The 15,734-nt window shown below is 41.0% G+C and overlaps 1 protein-coding gene across 3 annotated transcripts in view; it reads left to right on the top strand.

Moving 5' to 3' along the window:
• Nucleotides 1-15,471, top strand: part of arl6ip5a (ADP-ribosylation factor-like 6 interacting protein 5a) — a 46,033-nt gene extending 30,562 nt beyond the window's left edge. The window contains exons 2-4 of one of the 3 annotated variants that reach the window (XM_080026468.1): nucleotides 9,580-9,665; nucleotides 9,971-10,188; nucleotides 13,171-15,471. In XM_080026468.1, coding sequence (XP_079882594.1) covers nucleotides 9,580-9,665; nucleotides 9,971-10,188; nucleotides 13,171-13,346 — 480 coding nt within the window. In that variant the 3' untranslated portion in view covers nucleotides 13,347-15,471. The remainder of the gene's footprint in view (nucleotides 1-9,579; nucleotides 9,666-9,970; nucleotides 10,189-13,170) is intronic. The other 2 variants (XM_080026467.1, XM_080026466.1) reach the window with 2 other exon arrangements.
• The last annotated feature ends 263 nt before the right edge of the window (nucleotides 15,472-15,734 follow it).

The raw sequence follows: 15,734 nt of genomic DNA, 5'->3' as shown, positions 1-15,734 counted from the left end.
CAGCCGAATTGTCGCCTTTTTTATGTTCAGTATTCTCAGACTCATTTGACTCAGGTAAACTCCCGCCTTCGTTCTATCAGGCCTGTATTTCCCTGTTGTTAAAAAAGGATAAAGATCCTCTAGATCAGGGCTATTCAATAGGCGGCCCGCGGGCCAGGTGCGGCCCGCGAAGGAATATTTACTGGCCCCCGCCTTGACTACCGACCGTCCCAAAAAAAAAAATAATAATTTTTTTTTTTTAGTGGTGCACAATCAATGTACTAGCACGTGTGAAGTCTGCTTTTGCATGGTCATAACTGCACGAAAGGCCGCGATCTGCAGTAAATAGATGTGCACATGTGTCTCCAAGCTTTTCTCTATCAGCTGCTCTGTGTATGCAGCTTTGCGGGCGCGATTGTACCGCAGTGTAAGTGTATTGTCCATTATTTGTATTTAGTGTGCATAATATTGCACCAGTAGAACTTTGCATGTTTGCACAAAATTTGTACCTTCACATAGCAAACAAAATTGCACAACTGTAAAGTCAGTGTCTGTAGTTTTTTTTTCAAATAAGCAGTTGTTTATTTCTGTACTGTGCATTGGCATCTTTGAGCAAAATACAGCCAAAATTTTTGCCGCGCCTCCCATGACCCTGGACAGTGACCCCTTGACAAACACATTTTTGGGGGGAACCACTGTAAGGTGTTGTACTTAGAGTAGCCTACATTTATTTATATGTTTTTTGATAAGCTGTTGCACTCTTAGTAAACCTAGGCCTACCTGTATTTTGATAAGCTGTTGCACTTAGAGTACATTTATTTCTATGTATTTTGATAAACTGTTGAAGAGTTAGCCTATTGTGTTTTCCTGAACTGATAAGATTGTTAAACACTTAAACAACAGGCAACCTATGTTAATCAAATAGGGATTTTTTTTTGATAAGCTGGTGAACTCTATTTGATAAAATAAAGACAATATATGCACTCCTATGTCGTTGTAGTGTTTTATAGTATATGTAGCTATTGATGTGATGCTCATCAATTTTAGGCATTTTTTTCTGGCCCTTCATTTTGGATAATTTCCACCAACCGGCCCCCATTCAAAACTAATTGAATAGCCCTGCTCTAGATTGTGCATCATACCGACCAATTTCACTATTAAATACAGATGTGAAGATACTTGCTAAAATTCTCGCCCACAGATTGGAGGATGTTCTCCCCTCTATCATATCCCCCGACCAAACTGGGTTTATAAAGGGACGCCAATCATTTTATAATATCCACCGGCTAATGAAAATTTTATATTCCCCCAGAAATATTGAATCAGAATGCCTCGCTTCTATGGATGCTGAAAAAGCATTTGATAGAGTAGAATGGAATTATTTGTTTTTCACCCTTGAAAAATTCGGTTTGGGTCCTGTTTTCACTTGTATGCATGCCCTTCTGCCTCACAGGGTTCGTACAGATGCTTGAAAGTCTGGAAAATGCTTGATTTTCAATCGAGTGTTTTCAAGGTTTGAAATGTGCTTGAAATCTGAACACTGTGCTGGAAAATGCTGGATTTTCTCTTTGACTAGTGTCGTAATTCAACTCGTATTTGAATTTTTTTTATTCTGTGAATAAAATAAAAAATCTGTCGCAATGTTTTCTTAGCCGCCGTCTTGTATGCACGAGTGCAGTTGCTCCCCGTGTTTTCTTTCCTGGGACACGCGCCACACCTGGCGATCGCTCCAGGAATTATCCAGAACCACGAGTCGCTGCTCATGGACCTATTGCTCCCGATACTTCCATATCAAATATCCGTTTCCATTTGGTTATGACGAGGCCCTAATAACCGGCAGGCATAGGCGACTGTACTGTCTGCAAAAAGTAGCCTACCTCCAGCTGTTCACAATGGGGGAATCGGCACTTAGAAGTCATGCCAAAGGTAAATCAGTAAAACTTATCAGACAATGTCACTCTGGATGACTGTTCATTCATGTTCTCCTTTGTAAGTTACACCAAATCCCGAGTTTGTATGTGTTAATGACTTGTTGATACAAATAGGCCTAAATAGCATGCTAAATTGATGCTCAACACCGTTAGCAATTAGCTGACCTGCTAGTTCTCAATAATGTATTGCTCCAAATCAGGGCTCCAGACTGCGACCAAATTTTTGCGACCGTGCGAGCGCCATTTCACAACGCACGCGCGACCGAAAGACAAAATGTTTTTAAATTATTGTGCTTTGAGAGAGAGACAGTGGACAGTCCGCGAGTGATCAGCGACACAATCAACGCCCCGGATGACGTGACCTTCTCTCCTCTCAGTGTCCCGCTGTCTTTAACATGTTACAAACTGCTGACTTTCCCCGCTATATTTGCCGACTTTCCGCCATAGCGATAAGGCTGTTAAATGCCAAAGACACCTCGCAACTTTTTTTTTTAAACCGCGCTCACCAGAGTAGCAATGGCTGTACTCTCCTCCTCACCGCGGCACTGACAGCACTCACTTGGGCAGCCCCCCGCCACCTGCAGCAGACAGGCAGACAGACAGACAGCACCGTGTCCGCTCTGTACAACAGCTGCCAGGTGACGTTTGTAAACTAGTAAATTGTTTCATAGGTCCACTTTCAATAGGCCACTGCATTCCTATAAAAAAGACAACCTTATAATTATATATGGCAACAAAAAAGTTTGTAAAGTGAGTGTGTAAATATGTTAATCGTCCTAGTTAATTTGTAATATTATGCAAATTAGTTGATAAGTTCATCTAGTTTCTAGTTACTTTTGGGCCAATAACGATTTTCCTTACAGGAAGCAGGGATAGAGGAAAAATCCGATGTAGAAGGGGTTGTGGTGAAAATAGGTAAAAAAAATGCCTTTTCCTAAAGGAATGTCTGAAGGATTTCACATGGTGATACAAAATCAAAAACACAATGAACTGTATCATCTGTTGTCAGTGTGTTTTAAAACATGCTGGCAATACAGTATCAGTTGACCTATATAGTTCAAATTGGGAAACATTTGAATAGCTGCGTTGCAGGTTGGTTAGTCTGGAGCCCTGCTCCAAATTCATGTTGTTAGCTAGATAACGTAAGCTCGGGGGTTACTTCATTGTAACGTGATGTTACACTCTGCGGGGTTAGCTCGATGCAGCTCCCATAACAAGTTGTATAACCTAATCCATTAGTCACACTGTAGTGATAAATTACAGAACCAAGATCCAACATTTTAATTTTGTGAAGTTGTCGAAGTGGAGAACGGTCTTTGCTGTCAGTCGTTGCGGTGGCTGCCAAAAAGAGATTTCAGTCCACAGTCTCAGCATGTTAACGCTATGTAGCCATTTGTACTGATGCTTTATTGGACCAGAGCCCACTTAGTCCCATTTACGTTCTGAAATCATGGACATATATTGGCTTAAATACCTTTTGTTATTTGACTGAAAGACCGTTTTGGGAGGATCACTTTTTGGCAATACACCAACATACACAAACTGTAATCTGGCAACCTAGCAATATTGAAAATGTCTGGTCATACACAAGCTCAAGAATGTATTTAAATATATAATATCTAGGCATACTTTTATACATATTTTTATAATTCAGCCGGGGGGAAAAAGGAGTGCAAAGGCTGTATTTGCCCTTTGTTATTCTTACATGTTTCTTACATTGTGTGTGTGTGTGTGTGTGTGTGTGTGTGAAATAAGTTATTAATTAGTAACCATTTCCTACATCAAGACCTATTGATTACCATTATGGCATTTTCGACCGAATCACAGCAGCACTGATATAGAGTGACAATATGGTCCATCTCATGTGATATTGCTCAAGTATAGTCATGATGTTATTAACCTGATAGATGGTCATTTTTGGCATATGAACTAAACTGATAAAGGTCTCCTTAGGGCCATACTGCAATTTGGTGATTGTCCATACACATTATATTATGAACACTCCCATTTTACAGATAAGGCAATGTATGAAATCATAAGCATTTATTCATATACTTTATATATTTAAAGCTTCGGCTTCCTTGAAAAAGTTGACATTTTATCTTGAAAGTGCTGGAAAAGTGCTTGAATTTTACTCTTAAAAAGCTGTACGAACCCTGGCTCAGTATTAACAAACAGCCGTTACTCAAGTAGTTTTGATCTGCACCGTGGGACCCGGCAGGGTTGTCCTTTGAGCCCGCTCCTTTTTGCTATTGCAATCGAACCACTTGCGATTGCCATTCGCGGTAACAAACAGATTCAGGGGATATGGAGAGGAGGAATTGAACATAAGGCATACGCCGATTATTTACTTTTGTTTGTCGCCAAGCCAGCCACCTCTTTACCGGAGGCACTTTCTGTGTTGGAGGTCTTTAGTCAGTTTTCTGGCTATAAACTTAACCTGAGTAAAAGCGAACTCTTTCCGATTAATAAAGAAGCTCTTAAACTTGATTATACAGCTCTCCCACTCAAAGTGGTGACAGATCAGCTGAGTTACCTTGGGGTATGTTTTACCAGAAATTTTAAAAACCTATTTAAATCGAACTTCCTCAAATTATTGGATCAGGCGAAGCAAATATTATCGAAGTGGTCTCCTCTGGCTTTCTCTCTCATAGGTAGAATAAATTCAATTAAAATGACATTACTCCCAAAGTTCCTATATCTATTCCAATGGCTCCCCATCTTTCTCCCCAAATCCTTTTTTCAGGCCCTTGACTCTTTAATGATAAATTATATTTGGAATGGTAAACGCCCTCGGTTACGGAAAGCTTTTCTTCAAAGACCCAAACAAACAGGTGGAATGGCCCTCCCTAATTTCCAATACTATTACTGGGCTGCTAATATCCGTTCTTTAGTGTATTGGGTGCATTTTCACCTGGACGACTCAGCCCCAGTCTGGGTAACAATGGAGTCCAGCGCTATTAGCCCATTGTCTCTATCTGCCCTCTTAAGCGCCGCACTTCCACTCTCTTTGGCTATTCCCAACAGTAGTCCCGTGATTAAGCACTCCCTTCGAATTTGGACCCAATTTAGGAAGAATTTTGGAATGCAGAATTTTTCACTTTTCAGCCCAATTGCAGCTAATCATTTGTTTACTCCCTCGACGGTGGATGGTGCATTCAATATCTGGCATAAAAAAGGCTTAAAATGCATCGGTGATTTATTTATTAATGATCTATTTGCTAGTTTTTCTCAATTGACAAAACATTTTGGTATCGAAAAGACTAATTTTTTCCGATTTCTGCAAATCAGGCATTTTACGCAGAAGTTAATTCCCCAATTCCCTTATAAACCGCCAGCCAATCATGTCGATTTGTTTCTTTCTGTAAACCCCACATTAAAAGGCTCAATCTCTGTGTTTTTCAACCTTATCTCGAAGTTGCATAGCCCCTCATTAGCAGCTATAAGAACCCTGTGGGAGCAGGACCTAGGTTCTGCCTTCACATATCACATGAGGGATTCAGTCCTGGATCGGATACACTCTACCTCCATGTGCGCCCGACATGCTCTTGTGCAATTTAAAGTAGTACATCGTATCCACATATCTAAAACTAAATTAGCTCGTATGTTCCCCGATGTAGACCCGACCTGTGATAGCTGTAAGAGCGCACCGGCATCACTCTTTCACATGTACTGGCTGTGTCCCACCTTGACTGAGTTCTGGACATCAGTTTTTCAAACAATTTCTGAAGTACTTCAGCATCAAATTGAGCCGAACCCTTTCACTGCAATTTTTGGCATCGCTCCCAATTCAGGCAAGTGAAGCTAAAGGTACTGGCCTTCACCTCTTTACTTGCTCGTAGGGCTATCTTACTTAAATGGAAAGATCCTGCTCCTCCTTCCCACTCACATTGGATTAGAGACATTATGTCATGTATTAATCTGGAGAAAATTCGTTGCACTACCCAGGGATCTGAGACTAAATTTCATAAAATATGGCGCCCCTTCCTAAACTATTTTGAGAAACCGACCACAATAGTTGAAGAGTAGCTACCCCCTCCCCTCTTTTATTTGATTCAATTTTATTTCTTTGTGTTTTTTGTTTCATATTGGTTGTTTGTTTTTGTTTCTTGAAGTGTGTGTTTCTGTTTCTGTTTTGTTTCTGCTACTTTTGACGTTGTGTATTGTTTTGTGTACTGATTTCTTAAAGGCCTACTTCACCGGTTTGAATATGAAGGTGTATTGAATTCTGAGATCCTATGTAGTATAAATGTGCAAAAAAAATTAAATTGGTTCATCCTAGCCTGAGAAAAGGCAGAAAGAGCGTTTTTTTAACCCTATATTAATCTTACTGTGACACAGTAAGATAAATATAGGGTTAAAAAAAAAAACCTTACTTTGTAAATATTACTGTGATTTCTCCTACTGTGACATCACAGTAATATTTACAAAGTAATTTTTTTTTAACCCTATATTTATCTTACTGTGATGTCACAGTAAGATTAATATAGGGTTAAAAAAAACACTCTTTCTGCCTTTTTCTCAGGCTAGGATGAACCGATTTTTATTTTTTTTGCACATTTATACTACATAGGATCTCAGAATTCAATACACCTTCATATTCCCACCGGTGAAGTAGGCCTTTAATGCAGGACTGTTTGTGATTGGGTGTGAGGGTGGGATATGGGTGGGGTATGTTCGGGGGGGAAAAAAACGGGGAAAAAATGTATAATCCATTGTACTGCAGTTGCTTTGCTACTCTGCGATTTAATAAAAAAAAATTTGAAAGAAAGAAACATATTCGTAGAAGAGCTACACATACTATAACCGATTAGAAGCAGAATATAAAACCCAGAGGAGTAAACACTTCAAAAGTAAGCGCCATTTTCAAAACAACAAGAAACAAGATATATCCCCATTCCCCACACATTTTTATCTTTCTTGTTATTTTACGAGATAAGTATACTTTTAAGTGATAAAACAATCCTATTCGATCCAAACAAAGGAGGTTTAGTATTTCTCCCTTTGCATTACAAATATGATAGGCCTAAAGAAAGTTAAAGTAGGTTAAATATCAAAACAGAGTAAGAATGTAACGTTGATGAAGTGTATATAGGCCTAATAAAAGATCCCTTTTTTAAAGATGGACATGATGAACTTTATTATGCTAATGTCTAACATTTAACATAGCCTACAATTCCCAGAGACCATTTAGATCAATGTCAATTAGGCTATGATTTAATCTTAAGGATATAAAGATATCACTTCACTACAAAGTAATTTGACTCTAGGTTGTCTTCACTTTTAAATAAATCTATACAGGAGAGTTAAACCTGCATGCTAATTATTGTTTTTGTATGCCCTAAGGTCATTTATTATGGAAATATTTATTTGGTGATGGGGGGTTGCATTCTGATTTTTTTTTTTTTTTTTTTTTTACCTTTTATTTATACAGGTATATCCCATTGAGACCGAAGACTCTGTTGCAAGGGAGACCTGTTTTCCTTTCCCACGTTACCATTCACTCACACATTCATACATCGATAGCAGGCTAACTATCGACATTCACACAAGGCAAGGTGGGTTAAGTGTCTTGCCCAAGGACACAACAACTATGACACAGGTGGCAGGGCCGACCCGCTCTACCAACTGAGCCACAGTCGCCCCCGATTTGAGCATCAGTGCAAGGCTAGTATGAGACTCCTGTCAGTGTCAGGATTTTTGGTTGGATATAAATGTTTCTGTAGTAGTCTGTGTGGTGAGTCACTCTGTACTTGTCTTTAGCTACACGTTCTTGTAAATCTGTGGCCTTAATGCCATAGTACATTTTAAAATATTTGTGTAAAGTTGAAGGACAGGGGCATTTCATGTGAAGTCACCCTGGGGCACCCTAAAGGTGCGCCCACACCAAACGCGTTGGGTGCGGTGGCAAACGCGCCGAACGCACCTATGCAGCTAGTCTCCCTCCTGGTATATTTATTCCCCTAATTAACCATGGCTGCGACCAGACACAACAGCGATCATGTCCGCACAAAAAAAACAACACGACCAACAATTGTGCCAAAAGACAAATAAACAGCAACTGAACGGAACAAATAGCCTTACAACAGCATTGCATATTCACGCCGCTCGGAAATGAACTCAAACAGCAAGGCAGCACCATACCAAACATATTTACAGCAGCATTGTGTGCACACGGCGGTACAAAATAAAGGCAAGTAGCCTACATTACCCTACCTGGCTGTGACAGGGGACCGTGGCTGGCGTAGATATAAACACCGGTGCTTCGCTGTACTTGTCGTGAAAGTTCCCCGGACTTAGCCGTTATGTTTGGGTTCATTATATGGAGGTGGTAGCTGCACACAGCCGGGTCAGTTAACTAATGCTATCTGACCGGTGCTAACTTGGTTTATCGGCTAAAGCACAGCCGCACATATTCACTGAATTAACCAGGAAGCCCATTCTCCTGGTTTACTTTCCCCACGTCTTCTAACCCCGAGCGGCTTCATACAGCACCAGCCGCCCGCTACATTTCCTCCTTGGTGTTTCTCAGCCTCTGTGTACACTGTCCTCCCACCGTGCCGATGTCCGTGACGTCGGGTCATTCTCCGAGCTGATTGGCTAACGCGGCTAAGTGTCACGCGTTGGAGCGTAAAAAGTAAAAAAAATTTAACTTGTGCGTTGATGCGGTAGGCGCGCTGGTAACGTGGCTACCGCACCCAAGGCACCGCTTTACCGTGCGTAACGCATCATCGTGCCTAAACCAATGGTTCCCTATACAAAAATGTCGATTTTCTACGCCTCTACCGCGCCTAACACGTTCGGTGTGGCCGTACCTTAAGGGGTTAATCCGGGCCTGACTAAGGGATGTTCGGTGAGGGAGTTATAACCCCAAAAGTGTTTGCGTTTGTTGTAGCGCCACCTAGTGGCCGGCATGTCTGAATTTTGTGGTCTGCGTACACGGCACGGACCTGGATCTAGTCATGCAAGTGGCATGTCCGCACCATTTACGGTTTGGGCTGTGGACACACTTCTAGGTGACCAAAAATAACTAGAACTGCAAGCAGTTATGACCGGGGGCTAAGCTAATGGCCTAATAAGAATCCTTACAAAAACAATAGGGTTCCCTGCCCAGCAGGGCTTGGGAACCGCGTTGCTCTGAAAAACGCGGTCGCAGCTCCTGCTCGGCCCGCTAAAAATAGATGCACCGTATATGCTTTATTCGTTGCAAGTTTCAGATATCGCCAATGTCTGTTAAGCCAAATATCTTTGTGAACAAGTAAGTTGAGTAAGTAAGTTGAACTTGTTTTGTGAGCCCTTGGTCACACACAGGTCATAAAACTTGGCCCAATGACATCAGTGTAGTAGTGCCAAGGCTGGATTTATCAGAAAAGGCTTTTGTATCAAAGGTGTCTGTCCAGGGAGAATACAACAGGAGATGTGTGACATGGATGAGAATATGTTAAGTTAACTTCTTTTTTTCTTTTGTGTGTGCGCCACAACAAAATGATTGCATACGTGTGAACTTGTGATTTGATATACTGTTTTATTTTTTCAGGATTTGAGGGCTTCAACTAATCTGCAGATTATTATGTTAATTATTTGATTAATGCAATTTTAGAAAATGTACATTATAATCACCCAGAGCCCCGGTATTGACTTTAAATTCCTTGTTTAATCTGTCCATCAGTCCAAACCCTCCGAAAAATCAGCTAATCATCATGTTGGAGAAGCAGAAACCATTGATTGGTTGACTCTTGTTTCAGCTTTGGCAAGGCAAGTTTATTTTTTATAGCAGAATTCAGACACAAGTTGTCTTTATAGGGGCATAGAAATACATTAAAAATTAAAGCGTAAGAAAATATTGAGATTGCATTCAAGAGATAATAAAAACTGGCAGATAAATAGTTTAAAAATTAGAAGATATTAAAATTTCAATTGGTTGATTTTGCTGTGTTGGAGTACTTTTTTGTACACACTTGGTGGCGCCAGACACAAACAAACACAGGAACCCTCTGCCTATGTCTGGTTTGAATTGTATGAAGGCTGTTTTGGTCTCAATGTCTGTTACTGGCCTGCAGGTTCCTGAACCCTCTGGGGATGTTCACAGCAATGGCAGTGGTGTCATGTGTCTTCCTGGGTTCGGTGTGGGCCGGAGAGAACAGAGCCGTCATCAGTAACTTCAAGAGGCAGAACCCCACAGCGTTTGTGATCGCCGTCATGGTCGCCAGCTACTTTTTAATCTCTATGATGGGGAGTGTCATGGTGTTTATGTCTGCAATCACTTTACCCCTGGCTTGTAAGTTTAACATGATAATGTTGGACTATGACTTATATGGCACTGAGAGGAGAAAACGAATCCCATAAATTAAGTATTTACAGTGCCTTGCAAAAGTATTCATACCCCTTGAAATTTTCGACATTTAGTCACATTATAACCACGCACGTACATTTATTTTATTGGGATTTTATGTGATAGACCAACACAAAGTGGCGCATAATTGTGAAGTGGAATGAAAATGAAACATGGTTTTACATTTTTTTTATAAATAAAAAACTGAAAAGTGTGGCGTGCAAAAGTATTCAGCCCCCTGTGCCAATGCTTTGTAGAACCACCTATCGCTGCAATTACAGCTGCAAATCTATTTGGGGTATGTCTCCACCAGCTTTGCCCATCTACAGACTGACATTTTTGCCCATTCTTCTTTAGCTTGAGCTTCAGATTTAGCATCAGATTGGATGGAGAGCGTCTGTGAACAGCAATTTTCAAGTCTTTCCATAGATTCTCAATTGTATTGAGGTCTGGACTTTGACTGGACCATTCTAACACATGACTATGCTTTGATTTAAACCATTCAATAGTAGATCTGATTGTATTATAGGCTAGTTGTCCCTCTGGAAGGTGAACCTCCACCCCAGTCTCAAGTCTGTTGCAGACTCTAACAGGTTTTCTGTCCTGTATTTGGCTCCATCCATCTTCCCATCAACTCTAAACAGCTTCCCTCTTCTCTCCTGAAGAAAAGCATCCCCATAGCATGATGCTGCCACCACCATGTTTCACGGTGAGGATGGTGTGTATAGGGTGATGTGCAGTGTTAGTTTCTGCCACACATTGCATTTTGCATTCAGGCCAAAAACTTCAAGTTTGGTCTCATCTGAATATGCTGTGTCCCCCGCATGGCTTGTGGCAAGTGTTGGAGGAAGGTGCTCTGGTCAGATGAGACCAAAATTTTAGTTTTTGGCCTTAACGCAAAGTGCAATGTGTGGCAGAAAACTAACACTGCACATCGCCCAGAAAACACCATCCCCACCGTGAAACATGGTGGTGGCAGCATCATGCTGTTGGGGTTCTGTTCTTCAGCAGGGATAGGGAAGCTGGTCAGAGTTGATGGGAAGAAGGATGGAGCCAAATACAGGGCAGAAAAACCTGTTAGAGTCTGCAAAAGACTTGAGACTGGGGTGGAGGTTCACCTTCCAGAAGGTTAAATACCCTAAACATACAGCCAGATCTACTATACTATACTCCAGACCTCAATACAATTGAGAATATCTGGAAAGACTTGAAAATTGCTGTTCACAGATGCTCTCCATCCAATCTGATGCTGAATCTGAAGCTTGAGCTATTTTGCAAAGAAGAATGGGCAAAAATATCAGTCTCTAGATGGGCAAAGCTGGCAGAGACATACCCCAATAGACTTGCAGCTGTTATTGCAGCGATAGGTGGTTCTACAACGTATTGACTCAGGGGGGCTGAATACTTATGCACGCCATGCTTTTCAGTTTTTTATTTATAAAAAAAAATTAAAACCATATTTAATTTTCATTCCACTTCACAATGATGCACCACTGTGTGTTGGTCTATCACATGAAATCCCAATAAAATAAATGTACGCGTGTGGTTTTAATGTGACAAAATGTGGAAAATTCCATGGGGTATGAATACTTTTGCAAGCCACTGTATCTGTTTTTGTAATGTGAAAAACAGTACAGACTTCTGTTAAATTAGTTATCTGATTAAAGTCTGTACTGTCCCTTCAACTTCTCTGATGGTCATAAATTACATGTAACAGTAAACGAGACCATCACACCAGAGTGCTATTTTTATATAGTTTTTCATAATGCCTTTGTCATGGGTACGCTCACCCAGGATGAACAGCTGGCAAAGTAAACACTACTGCTTTTGTCAAAAGGGGGTGCAATAATTAACCCATTGATGACTATGGCAATCTAGGATACATGCCTAGAATGCCTGAGGGTTTTCTGAAAAAATAGTACGAATTGTCAAGTCTACCAAAACCTTAATATCTAAGCCTGTGTAGCACATAGAAACATGAAATAAAATACATTTAAAAGTTAAGGTTCACAGGTTTTATTTAAACATGCTCCCTTAGCGATTACACACCAACACATTTTTCTAAAAATCGTCAAAATTAGATGGGGGAGAAAAAAAAGAATAAATAATATAAAATATTTAGTGTGATTTTCGTCAGTAGCCTATAGTGGACCTTGATTCTGCGCACCAAACGCCACTAACTGTTATGTAATACACTATCGCTGACACAGCCGGCTTATTTTTTTTTATTATTTTGTTTTATTTTTTATTTTTTTGATTGATGTGATTTTCGGCAAACCACACAACTTTTGGGTGGTCACGTGGTCTTAAAAAATCAACAAAACCCACCTCATGTGTATTTGAACCAATGACGGTGCATTCTATGTTGCGCATGCCATGAAAATTAGATTTTCAAGAGTAACAATGCTGCACGATGCAGTATCAGGCAGGAGAGGCAATGTGGCATCGCGCAGCAGCCGTCATCAATGGGTTAACACAAACTGAAGCTCCTCAGAGCACCTTTTAATACAGAGCCTAGGCTCTGTAAACTGGTATGTTAACAAAGGGTATATTTACATAAAGGACCCTCGGTAGCTAGCAACATGCCCGTTAACAGGGCCTATGCTGGGTATTAACACTGGATTTTATTTTCAGCACACACCGAGTATGTACATGTAGCATATCGTGAGATGATATTCAGTGATTTTAAAAACAAGCATTCTCTAGAATTGCTGACTCCACCTTTTTAAATGCCCATTAATTTCATCGTTCTATCTTTTTTTAGTGTAATGATCAGTGCATTTAACTTATAGGCAAACATATTTTTGATTTCACTATTCTGTTCTCAAAGGCAGTTATTATAGTTTGACAATGAACCATTAAAATGTATGTTTGTTTGTGCCAAACATTTCAAATATTTTAACAGTCACTTTACCATCTGCTTTTCAGTAGTCTGTGCGCATGCTTCATTCCGCCTCCGCAACATGAAGAATAAGCTGGAGAACAAGATTGAAGGGGCTGGACTGAAGAGGTCACCGATGGGCATTCTGCTTGAGGCTCTGGGTCAGCAAGAGGAGAACTTTCAAAAGATCCAGAGCTTCTTAGAGGGAAAACTGAAGGAGTGACTGGATACACACTTGCACGATGGACGAACATCTTTTGGCCAAAGATATTGACTTGTTTTTCTCTTCTTTTGAATGTTTCAAAATTCTCTTTAATTCTGTTTGTTTCATATGTCTACCTATGTGTCACTTATGTGTGTTTTGAAAAGAAAGCTTGTAATCTTAATATATTTAACTTTACCTAGGGTGTACGGTATGTCACTCACAGAACTTGTTAGGGCACTTTTCTAAAAAGAGTGACAAGGACATTTAAGCAGCTGCCTCACATCTCTGCTATGCATGTATCGATGAGCCTTTGAAAAAAGGCGGCCACCTCCTTTGTAGGTATGAAACGTGTGTTTAATCGGTCTCAGAAAACCGCTGTCAGTCCTGCTTGGTTACGCTCCACTAAAACTGTGAAAGCAATGCAAGTGTTCAAAACTCAGTTGCAGAGAATGAAAATGTGCACACTCGACACTCATTGCTGCCAAGGTACTCCAAAAGGCTGGTGTGTTTCAAGTATTTGAATAGTGACTCCTTACAAAAAACTGGAACAGTTTACTTAAAGGTGCTGTAAGCGGAATGGTTCTTTTAGCTAACTTCCTGTCAGTTACTGCAGTTAGCAGTCCCCTCGCTCGTCCCTACGTCACCACATTAATGCACTGCGGTCTTCTAGCATCATCTCAGATCCATAAGTGTGATAAAACATGATAAAAACCATCAAAACAGACATTAGGAAAGATTTTTACCTGCTCCGCCATTGTAGGCGCATAAACGTTGGCGGTCATGTCGGGGAAAAAGTAAACATTCTGTCCATGGTACTTGAGCTGCTGTGCGTCCCTCTCTCGTCTCAGAACACGCTCCTTATCGCTGAAGTAGTGGAACTGGACAATAAATACTCTCGTCTGGACCCCCTGCCTTCCTCCGCCGAGCGCGCTGGACCGATGCGGTGACCTCTATCCAAAACTGGAGGAGAGGAGAAAAAGCCGGCGCCGAGGACCTCGTTAAAAAGGGCAGCCATAAACTTTACTGGGTCTGCTCCCTCGGTCTTCTCCGGGATTCCAATCACGCGTAGATTATTGCGACGTGACCGTGATTCCAAATCTTCGGTCTTAGCCATCAGCTGTGTATTTTCAGACTGCAAACGTGCACATGTCAGCTCGAGGGCGGTGATCTGGTCGCTGTGGTCAGACAGTGCTGTCTCCATGGCGGTCATCTTCAGGTTGAGCGAGTCGGTGGTCGACTTGACGGCATCTAAGGCAGCAGAAATGGGCCTCAAGGCTTCACTCACTACCATTTTCATGGTTGTAGTAAGGGTTGTTGTTAGGTCGGCTAGCAGCACAGCCATGACAGTCCGACATCGTGGCTGCCTCTTTCTCCGGCGAATTCTGCCCCTTTTCCTTCTGCTTGCTGCGGCCCATCATCACCAAACAATAACAATATCAATAACCAAGCAAAAAAAATGGCTTTCGGGTAGTGTGTGATATGTATGATATGTAAAAAAGCAGTGAACGCTTAGGAGCCCCGGCCCCCGGCGCAACACGTTCTTCCTCTTCACATGCTAAACCGGAAGCCCTTACTTCACCTTTTAAGTAAGTATTGAAATCCAAATAAAATAAAAAAACTAGACAAAAGCTACAAGACTCCGAACACAAAGTCGGATCACTGTCAATATTTAAAATAACGACTTCAAAGGAGTAAGAGGTCTTAACCCTTTGCCTATCAGTATTCCTCCTACCCATTGTGACTGTTTATTCTTGACAATGCCCTGTGGGTGATGGATTGGCTAACTTTGCTTTCCCTTCACTTAACCCAATGCTAATCAATGGGCTGCAGTAGATTGCAGATGAATCCACTCAACAGCTCTCTACACTGTAGTCATTCACCTCCAATCCTGAGTTAATCGCTGCGTCAGCTACTTCTGCTCTTCAAAAACATGTTTTTTCGGTATTGGAATCCATTTAAAATTGACTGCAGATAACAAGAATCCATCTGGAACGTAATGCTCTATTATTTGGTGGCAGCAGCATTTAAGGATTGGTGGAAACATGAAGATATTAAGGATGATGGGTATTAAAAATTGTTTTTCACTGTAATATAGTGTCCCTGTTAACCTTTTTTGCATTCATGAACAATTAAAAGCGATGAATTGCCCTGTAAGGAGCGTGTGGTATTTTGTAAAACCTTTTCATGACCTCTGCACTAGGGTTGCTGAAAATTCCCGGAATTGACCCTTTTCAATTCCCGGGAAAAAAGAGCCTCCATCCGGGAGATCCCGGGAATAGAGCTGTTAAGCGGAAGTGGCGGAATTACGGGGCATGGGACCTCTCGGCTGAAAAAAAATTAATGGGAGTCTATGGAAAGTAATGTACTATTTTCTGGTCCCAGTCATTAAATGCCTTGGATTACATA

The sequence above is a fragment of the Ammodytes marinus genome, assembly GCF_949987685.1.
Source record: "Ammodytes marinus genome assembly, chromosome: 4".
NCBI classification, from domain to species: domain Eukaryota; kingdom Metazoa; phylum Chordata; class Actinopteri; order Uranoscopiformes; family Ammodytidae; genus Ammodytes; species Ammodytes marinus.
This window is presented reverse-complemented; position numbering and strand designations above follow the sequence as displayed.